Source organism: Vulpes vulpes, chromosome 2 (genome assembly GCF_048418805.1).
Source record: "Vulpes vulpes isolate BD-2025 chromosome 2, VulVul3, whole genome shotgun sequence".
NCBI lineage: Eukaryota > Metazoa > Chordata > Mammalia > Carnivora > Canidae > Vulpes > Vulpes vulpes.
The window spans coordinates 64,298,079-64,318,750 of NC_132781.1; the positions used below are offsets into that span (position 1 = coordinate 64,298,079).

At 36.8% G+C, this 20,672-nt stretch overlaps 1 protein-coding gene across 15 annotated transcripts in view; it reads right to left on the reverse strand.

Annotated features, from left to right (window-relative positions):
- The window catches only part of RUFY3 (RUN and FYVE domain containing 3), a 71,361-nt gene that overhangs the window by 26,250 nt on the left and 24,439 nt on the right, over positions 1 to 20,672 (reverse strand). For 8 of the 15 annotated variants that reach the window (XM_072748821.1, XM_072748822.1, XM_072748824.1 and 5 more), the window contains exons 2-4: positions 2,480 to 2,653; positions 1,582 to 1,699; positions 643 to 744 (exon numbers count right to left, since the gene is read on the reverse strand). In XM_072748821.1, the coding sequence (XP_072604922.1) occupies positions 643 to 744; positions 1,582 to 1,699; positions 2,480 to 2,653 (394 nt within the window). Of the gene's footprint in view, positions 1 to 642; positions 745 to 1,581; positions 1,700 to 2,479; positions 2,654 to 15,308; positions 15,363 to 20,672 lie in introns of all 15 variants that reach the window. The other 7 variants (XR_011999866.1, XM_072748819.1, XM_072748820.1 and 4 more) reach the window with 1 other exon arrangement.

Sequence of the window (20,672 nt, forward strand, 5' to 3'; positions counted from 1 at the left end):
TTCAAATCTTTTACCTACTCTTACATTTACTCATCTGTCTTTTTCTTACTGGCCTGAAGAAATTCTTCACATACCCTGAATATGCATTTGTTGAATATTACAAATATCTCCTTTCACTCCATGGGTTGCCTTTTAATCTTGTGTCTTTTGATGAATGAAGTTCTTCATTTTAATGTAGACCAATGTATCCATTTTTTTCCTTTAAAGGTAGAACTTTTTATGTCTTGTTCAAGAAATTTTTGTCTACCCTATATTTTCTTCTAAAAGTTTTACTGTTTTCTTTTTCCCATTTGTATCTATAATCCATCTGGAAATTTGTGTATGCTATTTTAAAATTTAATGTTATATGTCAACTTCCTGTCTTACTGAGTGTGGGTACATGCTAAGGTGTCAAAAGCCTTTCTTGTTTTTTTGGGGGATAACATTTTGGCCTGTCCTGTATATATGCCACAGTGACAGACTGAACATATGTAACAAACATCTATTCTTGATGAGGTGTGGGAGAAGATATTAGTTGAACTACATGAAATTGCCATGAACCAACTGTTTTTGATCTGTAGCAATTTCAAATTTATATACGATTCAACCTTATATGATAGGAACATAGCAAGAAAAGAACAAAGTTTAACAAGATGTTCATACCTGAGAAGTTCCTTCTTATTGATCAAAGCTTTCATATATTCTGAGAGTTTCTTTTGCATCAATGCCAAACGAAGCCAGGCTCTTCCTCTGCCTACTGGTGTCCTACAGAAACACAGGAACCAAAGAACTAAAAGTAGCAGAGATAGGGGCCATCGTGGGACAGATTCACTTTCTCTTGCTCATAGTGCCAAGTATAACATGCACAGGGAGGTGCTCCTTACAACCTCCTTCATGACATTCCCATGCGAGGAACTCTGGGGGCTGGCTGGGATGAGGGTGCTAGTGGGACTGGTGGTGTGTTAGCAATTCGCCTTCTGAAGAATTAATTATTGACTGAGACTGCAGTTTGAAGGCAAAACCTCTGGGACACCCAACTGAAATGTTCTGGCACATGAACACTGGTTAACCCTATAAACTTAGGGTGGATCATGTAAGCACCCAAATACTAGTAATGTGGACACAGGCCATTGAGGGCTCCATCTGATCAAAGTTAGAGCAGTCTACTTTGGGAAGAGGGTTACTACTCTTTTTTGAGTTCTGAGTCCCCGCGTCAGTTCCTGAGGTTCACTTGACAACTGTTTTAATCTTGACTCTCAAACAGCATTGAACACATTCTTTTTCTTAGTCATGTCTAGCATTCTCTCTCCTTAGATCGAATTTCTTGACATTCTGATCCCACAAGTGAAAAAAATAAGACAATGTTTCGTCTCTTAACATGAATATGAACCTCTTTTAAATTCATAATAATTATCTCTCACAGGCATTAATTCTCTTAATATTTTATATAAGCAGTTCTCTGGCAACAGCGCCTGTTCATAAATAAGAGTATGTTTTTGGATTGTTAGGAAATAAATTATTATGGTCATTGTTATCTTTTGTCTTCAAGGAGATAGTTAATATTAAGAATATTTCCCTAAGAGAATTCAACCCTAAACTTACTTAAGTCCTGGAAGATCTTTAACACTTGCTGTTATCTCGGCAGCTTCTGGAACGAGCTTTTCTACCAATTCTAGAGGCCCCCAGAAGGATTTATTTTGTCCAAGAAAAGTTTTCTTAGCTAGGGTGATAAAAACAGAATAGTGTTTTAATATTCTTTACAGCATAAACATTCCCTCAACACACCAACACATACATACACTTCTCTCTCAGATGTTCAATCCTTTTTTTCAGGGAACTAGTCCTGGGTTATCAGAAACTCTAAAACTATTCATGCATTCAGAACACACAATACTTTGTGACAATCAAAAAATCTCCCACTTCCCAATACTATTTTTCCTCTTTCAGAAAGAATTTATAACTAGCCCTATGATATAATAAAACATCCTAAGAATATAGTACTTAAAGCTACGTGGCATTAGTGAAGAAAATGGTCCAATGGAACAGAATATGTAATCCAGAAGCAGGTTCTTATATACTGAGGAGGGAGAAGGGAAGGAAGCAGTAAGACCAGGTCTGGCCCTGAAAAGCTTACGGTTAAATGGAAGAACACAAAAGCAAGAATCAGGGAATCTGAGTTCTAGCACTTGTTCTACCATTCACTGTGTGACCTTGGACAAGTTACCTCCCATTCCACACCTGTTTCCACCTGCCAAACAGAAAGGCCATATTGGACTAGTGATGTCTGTTCCAGCTCTAGCATTTAGTGATCTGTGTTTTGTAAGCCCTGAATGTTCTTTAATTCAACCATACCCCTGTCCCCATACAGGGTGCATTCCAATAGATTAGTATTATTAATTTAAGTCTCTTATTCTTGGGCTCCATAAAGAACGTTTTTTTTTGAGCATGTATTGCCAGAATACAGCTGTGTGCACATTTGCATTCTGGGGCTGTGGCTCACCCTTCAAGCCGTGTTTCAGGCAGTGCTCCATCACCACGAAGAACTGTTGGAGAGGTGCGTAGTCTGAGTCCAGAGTTCTCCCCAGGTTTAGAGCAGATTCAATCAAGCCCTTGATACTCAGCTTGGCCATATTCATTAGGTTCATGCGTTCGTTAGCCATGAGATAATTAGGATCTATAGCCAAAGAGGGAGAGGATGGACCATGGTTACTGGAAACAGCACATTTAAAAATTCAGCATGTCAATGTGTTGACATTAGCATCGAAAGCACAAAAAGCAATGCTGTGTGGGACTGTTGGTCTCTTGGCAGCAATGAAGATGGTGGTGCCAAAGTATACTCTTAGGTTTTATATTCTCTGCCAGGTACTCGCTGTTAAAAAAAAAAAAAAAGATGCCAGTTTCCCTTAGGAATATTCTTGATGCAAGTGAGATTACTTATTTTTATCAAATTTCAAGCCTTGAGTACAGTCTTAATATTCTCACCACCACCTCTGCTACCACCTTGAGTGTCCATCATAAGCTCACTATTGTCCAACCTTCACACTAGTCTCTGAAATTCCACCCTGGCCCTGACACTCATTCTCTACAGGGTGTGAAGTGCTCTAAAAATTAAAGCCAATGTAGAAAAAAAAAAGTACTTAACCTTTGTTCCAAATATACTATTTACATTATTAGCATTACTATTTATGTTAATTACACTATTTAAACTAAACATTATTAAATAAACTAAAAATAATTAGCATTACCTTCCAAATTTATAAGACAGCGTACAGTGTGACAAATTATTTGAGAAGAGGGACTAAGTACCACACAGAACTCAGAACAAACCAGGCTCTCATTACCTTCACTTATTGGTGCCTAGCCTGTGCCAGGTACTGTGGGCTGCTTCTGACAGTTATGGTTTCAATCCCTCCTTACAGCAGGTGGCGAGACAGTTAGTGATAGTGCCAACTTATGAATGCAGCTTAAGAGTGTAAAGCTGGTTCCCTGGGCACAGCCAGTAAGAGACAACAAAGCTAGAGTCTAAACCCTGGCTCTCTGACTCCGAAACCCATGCTCTTGACCACTATAATCCACTTGTAAGTGAACCCATAACTCCAGTGAATATTTATCCTTCCCTCTTGGTCGTTTTTTTTTTTTAAGATTTTATTTATTTATTTATTCATGAGAGACACACACACACACACAGAGAGAGAGAGAGAGGCAGAGACACAGGCAGAGGGAGAAGCAGGCTCCCTGCAGGGAGCCCGATGCAGGACTCGGTCCGGGTCTCCAGGATCACGCCCTTAGCCAATGGCAGGCGCTAAACCGCTGAGCCACCCAGGGATCCCCTTGTTGGTCGTTCTTTTACATGACTATCTTATTTAATTCTTGTGACTCTATCATTAAGTATTGTCCCTTCTTTTAGGGTGGTAAAGGAAGCCCATAAAAGTTTACAGCCCAAGGCCAACCAGTTCATAACTGGCAGAATTACACCTAGACCTGACACGAGAGCTAATGCATCCTCCCAAACATCAAATATATTATATTCTTTAAAAACTGGAAAAGGCCTAGAGATCTATGAACTATTTGACTTCTTCTTAGGTTGACAAAAAATACTAAAAAACCCATGCTCCACAAAACAAAAAAGCTACAACATAAAACAGATTATTTTATTCAAAATGTCCCTAATTTTCTTCATACAATTGTTTTCATTTGTATCTGCTTTCACAATTAAATAACGGCAATCAAATGCCAAATTCTAAGCTAATCTTCTTCATTAAATTTAAGGACTTGTAGATTTATAATTCCAATTTATAAATCTGGGTTTGTTCTCTGAGGTAACACTTTAAGAGAAGTATTTTATAATAAAGTCAGAATTGGTATATATTGTCATTAATTCTTTTTTGTACAACATCTGTTTTAAGGCCATCCTCAAGCGACTCTTTGCTCAGGACAGGTCAACTTGTCAAGATCAGAATAAGCTCACAAGGGGACACACAGAACTACCCCCTAAAAAACCACCATGAGAAATAACCTAATTAGACATTAGCCTCAAACTTTGTTACTGGCATTTATGTGCATTCCAGTGTTTCTAAGACTTGTTTAATGTAGAGAGAGAGAGAAAGAGAAAGTATGAGCGAGCAGAGGGAGGGGGGAGGGAGAGAGAGAATCTTAAGCAGACTCCACTCTGAGTGCAGACCTCGAGGGGGACTTGATCTCACGACCTGAGCCAAACTCAAGAGTAAGCCGCTTAATGTACTGAGTACCTAGGCGCCCTGCACTCCAGTGGTTCTAACCTTCCATAATCACTGGAAGAAAGGAATGGGGTACAGCTGTGTGGGTATACATGAATGTCTGTGAAGAGCTACTAGATTCTCTATTTAACACCTCCAACAGATGGCAAGAAAATTTTGTAAGAGAGCTGGATTTGACACTTTTGCCAAAAGTGGTGATGGATTTATCCTTCTACACTGCGTCATCTCATTCTTCTTATAATCATTAACAAAATGTTCAAGACATCTGTTTGGGGTCTGAGGTGAATAAAATAAACAAATATGAGCTAATACCAAGGGAAACTGAAGTCTTAATACCTTGTACTTTATTAGTATGCTGCTATACCCCGTTGGAATGAATCTACACCAAACACAACCCACTCATTCTTTAGAAAATATTGCTTTCAACTTTGGTACTACCGACATTTTGGGCCAGATAATTATTTTTTGTGGGGGCTGCTCTGTGTATTAAGTTTAGCAGCAACCCAGGCTTTTACCCACTAGGTGTCAGTAGTAGCACCCTCTAGTTCTGACCAGCAAAAATGGCCCTAGATCTTGCCACGTGCCTGTCCCTTGGGAGACAAAATTGGGCTCCCCCTCCATTGAGAACTACTTCTCTAAACAAATAAAAGACAAAAATCAGGGCAATTTGACCATTAGGCATAAAAGTTTAAAAGAATTTACTGCTCATTATTATTTAATGCAAAAACTAAAATTATTATTTAATGTTTATTATTAACATCATTTTTGTGTTGAAGAGTAGACAAGAGTATGGGCATTGCAAATAATTTTAATTACATTTTCTGGTTAGTGCTAATGCAAACTAATGAAAATAGTTTTTATTACTAATAAGTACTTAAAATTATTTTTTTCCATTTTGTAATGTTGGCTACTAGTAATGATCACTAAATCATTAACTTAATTTGTCATAGGAATAAAAAATATTCAATCAGTTTACTTGTTTTAAATTGTACTCAAATATAAAATGATTTTGCAGAACGAACATATGCTGTTAAAAAGGGCTGTAGTGACACAATGAGAGCATGGAAGTCCTGAGGGGCAGGTTCTTGTTCTGGTTTTTGATATGTGTGTATTATGTGAAATTGCTGATTGTGTGAAAATTCATTGCACTGAATAGCTGAATATTTACAATGTGATCTTTCTGTATATTTTAACTATAAAAGGTTTCTTTTTAAGGTTTTGATAAATTGTATAGGCCAGAAAACTATTTTTAAAATGCATGACTTTCCCAGTGTCATTAGTCATATTTTTTATGAGTAAAATATCCAAAATTTAAATGTTTAACGATGCTAACACTTAACACTATTATTCCAAAACTGAACTTTTGTTCATTCATTATTTATTTTCAATAAATACTGAACATCTACTGTGTATTAGATACTATATTTAATGCTGGGATTCCAGAGATAGAAGACCTAGTTCCTGACATCAAAGTGCTTACTATTTATCAAACTTGGGTTAGGCAGATGTCTGGAGAACAAAACTGGGGAGCTTACAGAGAAAACTTGAAATTTCACAATAAACATTATCATCTTTGACAAAGATCAATTTTATTCCAGGACAAAAAAAAATTTTATTCCAGGACAAATAAAACTAAAATATTTTTATATTAGGTCAACTATAGCCTTTCTATGGAATCAAATGTACATTTTATATAATTTTTGAAGGCTAAGATACTAGATGTGATATTAATATAAAATTTCAGGAGGCTATATGTAAGTCCAATACAATTTCCTATGCCACTGGATCTGGAAAGGTTTGAGAAGCAGTGCAAATGTACTACAATAAGAACACTAACAAAAGTATACACAAAATATTACAGGAATATGCACAGAAGAAAGGTACCTGACCTGGTCCCCTTTTCCTTTCATGCATAAAGGGCAGGTAATGTAGACATAAGTTCTCAGAGGAGAAGGCTTTTTATTTTTTTAAGGCTTATAAGAGATGTTTATTCAATCTGTAGCATTTTGAGGAAATTAAGAAATATCCATTAACATGGCTATTACTTGACATTGTCCTGAGGGTGGTAGAGGAATGCAATTAAAGAAGATAAAGAAATTACAAACATATAACCTGTGAAAGAGTAGATCAAATATTACTGCTCTCACATGATCTGATTTTATATCCAGAAAATCAAACAAAATCTGTACAAAAATATACAAATTCACAGAGGTAGCAGAGTTCAAAATTAATATACAGAAATCATCAGGAGGGATGTCTGGGTAGCTCAGTCGGTTAAGTGGCCAACTCTTGATTTTGGCTCTAGTCATGATCTCAGGATTGAGCCCAACCTTAGGGCTCTGTGCTCAGGGAGGAATCAGCTTGAGGATCCTCTCTCCCTTTGCTCCATCCCCTGCTCACGTGCATTCTCTCTAAAATAAATAAATCTTAAAAAAAAAAAAAAAGTCATCATTATGTGCCATATATTTCAGTACCAGAGAATAAGACTTTTGAATTCAGTCTTTTTTGTTTTTTAATTGTATTTATTTATTTGACAGAGAGAGAGAGAACACAAGCAGGGGGAACGGGAAAGGGAGAAGCAAGCTCTCTGCTGAGCAGGGAGCCTAATGTGGGCTCAATTCCAGGACTCTGGGATCATGACCTGAGCTGAAGGTAGATGCTTAACTGACAGCCTCCCAGGTGCTCCTGAATTCAATCTTAAAGGACCAAAAGACATTTAGTCAGATGAGGGGGTAAGTGTAGAGCTGGGAAGGGAGCAGGATGAAAGGTCAGGCAAAGGTGCTCAGGTATGAGAGAACTTGGTACAACAGGAAAAATAAAATGGAAAACTTGTCAGAAATGTATGGTGCATATAAGTGAATGCTGTGAGAAGAGATGAGGGAAAACAGATAAAGGAGAGACTGCTAAGGATCTTTATTAAGGAGTATGGATTTTACCTTAAAGTCAAAGATTTTAATGAGAGGTGTTATGTCACAGATTTGAATTTTAGAGGAGCCATTCTCATAGCTGTGTGGAAGATGGATTGGAAGGGTGCAAGAACTCAAAGCTGCAGAGCAAGTAAGGGTCTAATGCAATAATTGGAGAGAGAAATGGCAGGGGGTGGAACTAGAGCAGTTGGTGCTGTGTGGAAGGGGGAAATAGCTTTGGGGGACATTCCAGGGGTAGAATGGCAGGATTTCAGGACTTGATGACCACTTGGATGTGAGAGAAGGAGGGAAGTATGGAGAGTAAGTCCTATGTTTTGGTGAGCAGATAGATGCTGGCACAAAGCACCTTGGTAGGGGAAGAGAGCAGGAGCAGTGGACTAAAGAAACTGTACAAAAATAACTCCAGTTACAATAATAAACTCTATTAATTGATTTCCAAACCAAGTTCTTTCAAGAACATGTAGATCTTCATTATAGCTCTTCAAGACTGTTAATTTCCATATGAGGAAAATTTTAACGAACTTTACAGAGTAATGAGGCTCACTTTGTTAACAGTGATGACAAAAGTGAACCCAAAGTCATATAGCTAAGAGTGACACTGAGTCACACTGCTCTGCAAACCCATCATCTGACCAAGACCCTGTTTAACTCTTTAGTGCAATGACTAATGTTCATAGAGAGAAATCTTGAAATGTTTTATGAATAATTAAAGAAAAGTTCAGTTATACTTAACATATGTCAAAATTAAGCATGTTATATTGTACCCAATTTTTGTTAAGGTGGGAATTATTCATATGTACAAGCAGTTACTCTTTAGAACTTCCTGGTTATCTGACAGATCAAAAATTTATCCCATATGAGAAACAAATATTGTCATATGGAGTTTTTCCAAAGATACCTAAGAACATTAATATGAGATTAAAAATGACATACTAACGGAAAGATACAGAAAGGAAAGCTTACTCTGTGTTCAGAATGTCTGAAGACCAATAATTCCTAAATAAATCTATTTTGAACTATTTTGGTAATATTTCTTGGAGTATAAAACTGGTGCAAAATGAGGTGTCCTTGAGAGTGAAAGAAATTAATGAAAGCACTAAAAAGATCCTGTAATAAAACACCATTTAACTAGTCTGATGACACGTATTTGTACAAGAGAATCAGGAACTTTTTACTCAATCCTCATTTAAAAATAATCAATAGAAGGAGACCCTGGCTTGCTCAGTTGGTAGATCATATGACTCTTGATCTCAAAGTTCGAGCCCCATGTTGGGTGTGAGATTACTTAAAACAAAATCTTAAAAAAATAATAAAAATAGAGCATTAGGCAAAGAAACTTCAATCCAGCTGAGAAGCCGTTGCAATTTCCCAAATATAATTCCCAGCTTTTAGGTGATGAAGGAACCTGTGTACTCCCGCATTCGGAAATTCAAATGGTACGTTTTTCTCTGGCAACTCTTTCGGGTCTAATAAAGTATTTTCGGGATATTTCAAAAAAATTAAAAATAACCAGAAGAGTCTTTGGACCCTTAGATTACCTATATATCTATGTCCATATCTATTTAGTCTCCCTAATGCCATTCCAAATATTATATAAACTTAAAAAGGAAATTCACTTAATGTACTTTGTTAAAATCAAGCTTTATCAGCAGAAAGATTATATCCACCTATTAATCTTAAGCACCTATTTGCAACAATTACCTATATGATACCAAACAAGGAGTCTTACTTCTTTGGGGCCTCAATTTCCTCATCTGTCAAATGAGAAGGTTAAGCTTGTTCAATAATTCTTTCATCTTACTGAAACAATACACACCCGTATCAGTCACAATGACTCACTGCAGCACCAATTCTCAAGGCAGGGGTGGGTGTGTGTGTGTGGGGGGGTGCGAGTATCCCTGGAATGGAGAGAAACAACATGGCTTAGAAAACCCCACCAATGACTCTGATACCAAATGAACTAGATCCTCCCCACTGAACATACGGCCCTGGCATCAACACTGGCATCACCTGGAAGCTTTTAGAAATGGGAAACCTTAGGCTCCAATGTACTGCTGAATCAGGTCTGCACTTTAACCAGACCCCAGGGTCATCTGCATGTGCATTAAATTTTGAGAAACACTGACCTAGATGACTCTTCAGCTCCAGCATTATCATAATTCCATGATTTCAGAGACTGCTTCCTCAAGGGCAACCAATAAATACAGACATCAGTGAAAAGCCCCAGGAGGAAGCTATAATAAAGATTAGAACAGAAATAAGCAGCACATTAAAGCACTGAGAAAAATCAATAAAACCCAAAGTTGATTCTTTGAAAAGACCAACAACACTGACAAACATCTAGCTTGAGTGACCAACAGAAAGAAGATTCAAATTTCCAAAATCAGGAAGGAAGAGGAGGCATGTTGACCCTATAAAAACAAAAAGGATTATAAGGGAATACTATTTAATTGGCAATTGTATGCCCAAATATTAGACAACCTAGATAAAATGAACAATTTCTAAGAAAAATACAAACTGCCAAAACTAACTTGAGAAACAGAAAATCTATAACAAGATACTGAATTTGAAATTGAACCTCATATGAATATAGATGCAAAACCCTCAATAAAGTACTTGCAAACTAAATCTAGCAACATATAAAAAGGATTATACAACAGAACTAAATGGTTTTTTGGATGACACCAAAAACACAAGCAACAGAAAAAAATTAACTGGATTAAAAAGAATAATAAAAAAATTGAAACCGGATTTTGTCCAAATTAAAAACATCTGTGCTTCAAAGTATATCATTAAGAAAATGAAAGGCAACCCATGAAATGGGGGGGTGGATATCTACATATTATATCCAGTATCTCGAATATACAAATAACCCAGTAAAAAGGAATGGGCAAAGGATTTGAATAGGCATTTCCTTGGAGAGGATATGCAAATGGCTAACAAGTACATGAAAAAAAATGCCATTAGGGAAATGCAAATGAGATACCAGTCCACATTCACTAAGATGGATATAATTTTATTTTTTTAATTTTAAGAAAAAAATAACAATTGTTGACAAGAATGTAAAATGGTACAAGAGCTTTGGAAAACAGCCTGGCAGTTCATTCTTCAAAAGGTTAAACTGTAGTCACCAATATGACCTAGCAATTCCACTCTCAGGTATATACCCAAAAGAAGTGAAAACATATGTCCATATAAAATTCCTAAGTGGATGTTCATAACAACTTTACTCATAATAACCTAAATGTCCATCTATCGATGAATGAATAAAATATAGTATGTATGATGAGATATTATTCAGAAATAAAAAGGATGAACTATTTTTTTTAAAAGATTTTATTTATTCATATGAGAGAGAGAGAGAGAGCGCAAAGCAGAGAGAGAAGCAGGCTCCATGCAGGAAGCCCGATGTGGGACTCGATCCCGGGATTCCAGGATCATGCCCTGGGCCAAAGGCAGGCACTCAACCGCTGAGCCACCCAGGTGTCCCAAGGATGAACTATTGATAAATGTCCTATTATGCCTGAACCTTGAAAATATTACGCTGAGTGAAAGAAGCCAGGCACAAAAGGCCATATTTAATGACTTTGTTTATATGAAATGTCCAGAACAGGCAAAACTATAAAAACAGAAAATAGATTAGTAGTTGCCAGGATCTGGGGAGAAGAGAGAACAGAAGTCAATGTTAATGGGTACAGGGTTTCTTATAGAGTGTTGAAAATATTGTGGTGATGGATGCCCAACTCTGTAAACATACTAACAACCACTGAACTGTATAGTTTAAAGTGGTGACTCTTACAGTATGTGAATTCTCTCTCAATAAAGCTGTTCTTCAACACAATTAGAGACTTACGGGAAGGGAGGTGGGCAGGGGGATGGGTTAAGTAAATGATAGGTATTAAGGAGGGCACTTGTAATGAGCACTGGATGTTGATCTAAGTGATGAGTCCCTAAATTCTTCACCTGAAACTAATATTACACTCTATATTAACCAACTGGAATTTAAATAAAAAGCTGGAAATAAAATGAGGATAATAAAAGTATAAAAAGTAATTTAAAAAAGTAAAAGAAACCCCAGAGACTTAGAGTCTTGTGTGGATCCTGATTCAAACAAACTAACTGAAAAGAGACATATTTGAGACAAGCAGCCTTTGAAAATGTGCTCAATAAATATTAGGTACTATTAAGAAATTATTGTTAATCTTGTTAGGTGTCATACTGAAGTATCTGGGAATGGAGAGGCATAGTGTTTGGAGTTTCCTTTAAAATAACACATCTTCGGGGATCCCTGGGTGGCTCAGCAGTTTAGTGCCTGCCTTTGGCCCAGGGTGCGATCCTGGAGTCCCGGGATCGAGTCCCGAGTCAGGCTCCCGGCATGGAGCCTGCCTCTCCCTCCTCCTGTGTCTCTGCCTCTCTCTCTCTCTCTCTCTCTCTCTCTCATGAATAAATAAAAAAATAATAAAATAAAATAACACATCTTCAAGATATGATGGGGTTACATCCCAATAAACCCACTGTAAGTTGAAAATATAAGTTAACCAATGCATTTTAATACACCTAACCTACCGAACATTATGTTTAGCCTTGTCTCCCTTAAATAAGAACCTCTGATTTCTATGTGCTTGGTCAGAAGCAGGGGTGACAACCTAGCCTTCCCCCCAGCCGTTACCCTCTCCTAACCCTTGGCAACTATTATTTTCTATTTTTATAGTTTTGTCACTTCAATAATATTATATAAATGCAATCACATAGTATGTAAATTTTTAAATTGGCTTCTTTCCCTCCACTCAGCAATAGTTCCTTAGAGATTCATCCACGTTGTTGGGGGTATCAATAGTTTGTTCCTTTTTATTGCTGAGCAGTATTCCACTCAGAACCTTTCTGAATTCTGCAGGCCTCACTTTCCTCATCTGTGAAATGATTAATAGAGTTTTGAAGACTAAACAAATATCTGCATGTTAAGTATTTAGAAATGCTTAATCTGGGTAATTGCAATTTCAGTCTGTTTCAGAGGCTAATTAGTAATAAGTACAGAAAGAATTTAATATTTTTTGAGAAACTAAAGATAGCAAACTGTGTGTTTTTATTACTTCATTTAATCTTCAGAATTTTCTAGTGAGTTTCCAATCTTTTAGGCACAAATTAGTAGTATACAATGAGATGGGATGCCAGATAATTGATCAGTGTTGAAAGCAGGATACTTTCTACTTTAAGAAGGCACTTCATATTCTATTAGACAGGAGTTACAGACACATTGACTGTAAAACCAACCATCACTTTAAGAAATTGGATCAACAGAAAAAACTTCAATCTTGCAAAATTTAGAACAAAACAAAACCCCAAAGCCAACAGTTCAAATCTGCAACTTCCTAGGGTCTGTTATTTTAAAAAGCAAATTTTCAGAAGGCTGGAAACCAATGTTAACACTTCCTTTACTAAAAAACCAACTGTTATGACACATTCATAATAACAGACGAGAAACAGAATTGAAATAGCTCAGCAGTGAAAGTTTTCTGAAAAGATCTGAGCCTACAAACATCGTCAGCTTTCTCAGGGTCTGAAACTGAGATTCACCCCAGTCCCTAAGCTGCTAAGTGTGCTATATGTGGGCAACACTCCTTAACTCATGTTTATTTTTGTTACAAGTACTCATTTTTATAAAAATCCTTAAGTTATATAATAGTACAGTAAAACTCTAACATTTCATGTAACTGAAATAAGGTAAGAGAAACAGAAAATAATAATAAAAAAGGGATGAAATGACAAAAAAAGTTGAGTAAAGCTATTTCCCTTCCTCATTCTTTAAAAACTACATTCCAGAAAGACTTGTCTGTAAATACATTCTTGAAATATTACCATATACCATGTGACTGCTAATCTACTAAGATCATCAAAATATTGAGACAGTTCACATCTTCTGGGTTTTTAATGTGCTATACTGTTATAACTCATCTTATTTCCCTTTCTGATTTCATCTATGATAGTCATTCACAAAAATTCCCACAAAAACAAAATGAAAAGAGGCGGCTTACTCTCACACTAGGCTTGATTCTTGAAGTAGTACTTTGTATTAAAGAAATGGAATTTTACCAGGGTGAGTCCTAGGGAAGAAGTTTCAAGAAAGGCATAGATTTGTTGGCTTTTATGCAGCATTTTTCTTTAGTACCTAGTCTATTAAAGGAATCAAAACCTTACACTTGTGTTGTACCTGGTAAACAACAACAGCCAACATAATAGTAAATGCTACTCACTGAATGAATCCACACCCTTCTCTTTGTTTTTCTTTCTCTATGAACTGTCAATCACCTATGTAATACTGATTTTTTTCATTGAATTATAAGTAACTAGTTACAATACAAGCAGAATCAGAGATGGAATAAGGACAGCTTGACTATAGAAAACGACATGAAACTCGGAATAATTTACTCATTCAAAGTTAAGTGCTGAAGAAGAAACTAATGGGCATCAGTGGCGACAGAAACTACTGGGCATCAGTAGTCTTGCCTGGTATGACCAAACAGACTGAGCACAGTACCACCCCAGGTCTCACACAGATACTGAGAAGTTTAAGACCTGTAAGGATTTTACACTTGAGTAGGACGATAAACACACCAGAAGTAGAGAACAAGTAAAGAGCCTTAAGCTCCAATGCAGGACGTGAGTGAATGGAGACCTGAATGTGGGCCATGGCTGTCAAGGAGCAGTTCCTTAGCAGAGCTCCAGTCTGGACTGAGGTGGGGGGAACTTGGTGGTGGGGAGAGGAGGGTAGTACACTTCCAGGGGTAAGGCTGCAGGGACCAGGCAGGAGGAGGCTGATGCACTATGCACAGGCAATGAAAAGGTCAGTGTGCACGCAGGGCAGGGGATGTGTATGTGCTCAAGCCGGGTGGGGGTGTTGGTGGGGTAGGCACACAAACACGACACACTTTAGTACTCAGGCAAAGTGGGAGATACAGTAAAGCCAAACTTCAATTTTTCTATTTTTATTATAAAATGTGTGAATTACCTTGAGCTCCCTAAAGTTAGGTGCCCCTTACAGAAGAAACAATTCTTGTTAGGGGGACTTTCTATTTTGGAACACATGTGCTACTTTTGAAAGTAATTTCACCAGGAAGTAATGCTATGACAGGACCAAGCTCCAAGTGCTTAATGTTATGGAAATCTACAAATCTGAACAACATTCCAGACTGGATACTTCAGATTCCTGGGATCTGTTTGTTTTTGACTACTGTGGAATTAACAGCAATATACATTTTCACGAATGATAAAAAGATTTACATCTTCCCAACAAATAAATGAAAAACCAGCCAAAAAAAAACCTGATATATTTTGATATAAAGTCCCCTTAAAACATGTTTAACAAATATCCTAAAGGAACAGCATAAACATATATTTATGACACTTTACTTGGAACCACAGGAGAAAGATTTTTAAAGGCAAGATTCTGAAAAGCCTAATCCTGTACAAATGAAGTACCTGTATGGTAAATCTGGCAAATATTTTTATTACTCCAGTTATTGCCATGGGAAATAAAACCAAAGCTGACAATCTGGCTTATGGAAAACGATCAAAAGGTGGTTAGAAATTAAAAAAAAAAAAGAAAGAAAGAAAGAAAGAAAGAAAAAGATAGGAAAAAAAAGCTGAAAGATGTTGGTGTGGCACGCACCTTCTGTATCATCGCGCATTTGCTCCACCAAATCTGTCAAATCCTCCCAAGAGTCTTTGCAAACGGCAAAAAGAAAGGAAAAGAAAGATAAAATGTCATGCAAGCCAAGAAAGAAAAGTGCTATTAAAAACAAGGTTTCAAAAGGGATAACTGAAAGGGAGATTTCCTAGAATGCTTTCAGCTTAACCTAGAGATTAACAGTGAAAAGGGCTGGGAACATACTCAAGGAAGAATATGTCACTAAGCAGAGATATCAACTAAGACTATTAAATCTGTTCCAAAGCTAAAACAATTTCAGAGTTTCTAATGAAAGCAAACAAAGATTTTTTTTCTAAAAAAAAGCAAACATATCCCATAAAAAAGTAAGATTTTTTTCCATTGAAAATCAAGACTAGACTGTTTGTATCTTTAAGCGTATACAACATTGACTTCATTCAACATTTATTTTAACCACTTCAGTGCTGAAAAATATGTGGAATGCCTTTTAAGATTCAAAGCAAGTATCATGATACAAACTAGTGACTTTTTTCTTAAAACAACCAAAGCCTTCCCACTCCCATAGTTCTTCCCCAAACCAAAAATAAAGAAGATGCTGCTTTGAAGACAGACAAAATAAGTCACTTATAATTCAATAAAGATGTCTATTCAGTTTAAAAGTACAGTACTCTCTCCTTTTACTATAAATTCAATGTTCTTGTACACAGAATATTCCATGTGAGGCAAAAAAGGACAGGAAAGAACATGGAAGATTACAAATAGACATTTCTGTGTCTTAAAGCTGTAAGATGACTATTTGGAAGTAAATTTTGAGAACCTACAGAAATTTTTTTAAAAGTACACTAGCTTCATCCTTCAGGAATTCTGAAGCTATTATACTGTATACAACTGCAAGATTCATATGCAAACTCACAAAATCATGTGAGTTTCATTATGTGTAACATGCAGCAAATAAAAATAAATTATCAGAGGAAGAAGCATAACAAAAATGAGAAAATGGGCAAACAATATTCTGTCCACAGTAAGCCTTCCTTCTTGAAAAATTTATCACAGACACCAGCAAAGGGTCTGAAGCAGCAACTCGGAATTATCACCTAGGAAAAGAATTTATCATTGGTCCTGCTTTCTCACTAGTATGTTAAATTATCACTGTAATTTAATTGGTTAATTTTTAGTTCTGATGTAGTTTGGTGATTTTTTAAGAGTACATTCTAGTGTTAAATAAATACATAGTTATAAAAATGTGTAAAAATGATACAAATACGATAAAATTTAGATTCAGAAAACAGGGAAGCAGATGAGGATCTAATAATGTGATATGTGACTAAAGCAGCACTTTTTGGGAAAGCTATATATAGACTGTTGGTTAGGCCAGACATGGGGACAGATAATATAAGAAGAATGAAAGTATCGATAACCTTTGGCACTTCTATTGTCTCCCAATTCAAAAGCCTAGAAATTAATAATTAGAAAACCAAGCATAGGAGTAGTACACAGAAATCCAGGATTAAATCCCTAACTTGTGACACATCACGGGGTTCAGAGAACAGACTCAGGAGCCGAATCCCTAGGGCTGATGTCCCAGCTCTTCCCCTAATGGCCATGTGACCTTGTCCCCTACTTCATCTTTTTCCTCAGTTTTTTCATTCTACAAAACAGGGAAAAGAACAGTACCTATCCTATAGCACTGTTATGAGGAAAAAAGAGTAAGCACAGGCCCAAATCCTTCATATTATTATTTTCTAACCAAATATATTTTGAAATTCAGATTATTTTTTTTAATTTTAGAAAGGTAAAATGGTAAATACTGAGGCCAAAAAAACATCAGACAGGACCTAGGGCAGTACTTTACAATCAAGCACATTAATATTTCTGCAGGAAATAAATGAATATTCAAAGTAAATATGATAAAGACTATAAATAGCCTCAAATAAATTCAGATCATGTTTTAGCAGCAAATGCGTTCAGGCTAATTTATGATACATGCGGTTTTCAGAGCTTTTTGGATTCTGCAGTTGTGAATATGTATGCATAAAGCACTAAGATAGTGTTTTTGTTTTTAAATATTTTTAATTTATTTATTCATGAGAGACACAGAGAGGCAGAGACATAGGCAGAGGAAGAACCAGACTCCATGTAGGGAGCCCGATTAAGGACTTGATCCCAGGACCTGGGGATCATGACCTGAGCCAAAGGCAGATGCTCAACCACTAAGCCATCCAGGTGCCTAAGATAATGTTTCATAGAGAAAAAGTACAATATCTGTGTTAGTTATTATTATTTTACAGTAGTTAGTGTCAAAATACATTATATATTTCCATATATCATTTTCAAATATAATCTCCTGACAATATACTACAGATTTATATCATGAAGGACTACAGATTTACAAGAATGTACTCTAAACCATCACATGAGGGCAGCCCCCAGTGGCGCAGCGGTTTAGTGCTGCCTGCAGCCCAGGGTGTGATCCTGGAGACCGGGGATTGAGTCCCACATCAGGCTCCCTGCATGGTGCCTGCTTCTCCCTCTGCCTGTGTCTCTGCCCCTCTCTCTAGCTGTGTTTCTATGAATAAATAATAAATAAAATCTTAAAATAAATAAATAAATAAATAAATAAATAAATAAATAAACAAACCATCACATGAGTTTACTCCAAGGACTTGCTTTGTTAAACCTTGTGAAAGTCAGTATGGTGAATATCCCTATTTTAGCCTACATTTACTTAGAAACTGTATTTGTCACCTAATAAAAGTCTACAAAATTATTAGAGCAAAATATAAAGGTTCTTCAAGACTTGTGCACAGAGGAGTTCTGGAAAGTGAATTTCTAGATAGGAATGCATGGCGAGTATAAGGGATTCTCTGACTTTTCCCGTGCTGTGTCCCATCTACAGAAGTTTCCCAATCTGTCTCAATCAGATATATTTTGTTTCGCTTTTAAAACAAATTTAAAGTTATGAGTCCCACAGTGATGAATGCAATTTAAAAGAGCCCTCTTCCTCCGAAAGATAGAAGGTGTATTTCCTTCTTCTAAAGTTGTTCTCCACTTATCATGGCATGCTCAGTATTTTATTGCAATAAAGAATAGATACTGTGACATTCTTTTATAATCTTCTCAAAGAAGGATTCATAAAATATTTTAAAAATTATGCCCTCTGCAATATGTTCAAATTATTAAAACAACAAGGAAAGTACCTAATACATGAATCGAAGATGGTAGTATCACGGACAATTCTGGTATTTTCCCCAGAACATTTCAGTTTTTTTAGGGGTAATATGTATTTTTTTAAATGACATCTTTTTAAAAGACTTTATTTATTTGTTCATGAGAGTCAGAGACAGAGGCAGAGGGAGAAGCAGGCTCCCTGCAGGGAGTCCGATGTGGGATTCGATCCCAGAACTCTGGGATCATGCCCTAAACCAAAGGCAGATGCTCAATCGCTGAGCCACCCAGGCGTCCCTAGGGGTAATATTTTGCTGCTTTTGAGTATGTTTTGCCCGATCTAAAAATCTATATTAACTTTAATTTGTATCATATAATACATATTCATAAATTTCAGAGAGCAATGATCTAAAGGTTTGCTAATAGAGAAGATAGGCCTGCATTAAAATTTTCCTACAGATAATGCAGAATTCAGACCTGTACCAATCAGAACTATGTCAAATGTGCACTGCAAACGTTAAAAAATAAAGAGAGCTTCCAAAGTTACTCTGGCTAAACAGACAGTCTCAGTTCCCACCCAGAACACTGACTGACAAGGTAAGAAGTCGCATAGCTTGGAAATGCCAAATTTGCCTGCCATTGTGTGTGGTGCCCTGAGTCTGGTGATGAAACATTAGGACCGTCACTCCACTCTGAACACTTGGACTAAATGGTTAGAAATGCTGCACCTGACAGACTCATGAGATGCACATGAACAAAGACATTTTTTAAGTAAAGGGATAAGAGACAAGGCTGGAACTGTACAAAGGCCCCAAATTAGGAAGCATAGCTTATGGGAGGTTCAATGAACTATCTGCTCGGCTATCATTCTGTTTTGGGTCTAAGAATGAGTAAGTCAGTAGACTAGGTAGTATTGTAAAATATTTGGTCAGTGGCAATGGCAGTGTGATCTGATAGAAGGGGCCTTGGCTTTGACATTGATACAGATTTAGGGTGGGGCCTGGGCCCAGTGTAGTCCCATATTTTTCCTTTGGATGAGGGAATTAGCTGAAGCTCCTTCTCATTAAGAAATGCCTGAATGAACTCAAAGTGCCTCTTCACTGTTTATGTACCCAGGCTGTGAGATCTCTCTTGATAGATTCTTTTTTTTCGGGAGTGTCCTTACTATAGACAACCAAGTTAGAGTCAAGTTTAGAGATAAATGTAACCAAGTTACACTGTCTCCTTGAAGCTAGGCGGCTCTGATTTAAAAAGTGTATTACAGTTACTTGGGGAAAAGCCTTCTGAAGCTCCAACTACTGATCATAAATAGCCCTTTAAAGGACTGCTGTGAAAATAAAAGCTAATTAATTTAAAGCACTTAGCACCCCTCAGGTATTCAATGTCAACTTTACCTTTACAAGAAACCAACACATGCCCTATATTTTCATTTGGTTACAAGCTGTATTCTTCTAAGTATATCTGCCATAATTAAAAAAGAAAATAGACTGTAATGTAAAAAACAAAATAAACCCCAACTAAACTAAATAATAAACATGGGGGAGAAAACAAGTCAACATAAGCAGACCAAATGATAAGTTTAACAGCCAAGATGTTGTTAAAATAACTAATAATACATTTGCTTAGTAATATAAAAATTAGTGAAGGAATTATCAAACTGATTTTTAAAAATGCGAAGAGGTTCTGTTCTAATAAACCAGTAATTGAGGTCAAGATCTATCTTTTCCCCACAGTAATAACAAAAATATCAGGAAAGAAACTCAAATGATCCTGAAAAAAGTAACATTAAGTGACTGTGATCCTGTGCTTTATAATAAATACTTGGTCTTCCTCCCAAGTGCCTGGCACAGGGCTCCTAGAACCCTTGTAAATTCCTAAGTGATAAGAGCACTAGGGGCATTTCCTGTTCTAATGAGGTGACTCCTGGTGGGCTCCTGGATGGGGGCTGGTCCCCAGAAAGATCAAGCCATGATTATAAGCTTGGAATTTTCAGCCCCACTTCCCACTTCTTTAGAGACGGGAGAAGGGCTAGAAATGGAGTTTGTTGATCATGCTTATGTGAGGAAGCCTCATAAAACTCCAGTAGTATGGAGTGGAAAGCTTTCGAGCTGGTGAACACATCTACCTACCAGGAGGATGACATACCCCAAATCTACCAGGAAGAAGCTCCTGCATTTGGAACCCTCCCAGACCTCATCCTAT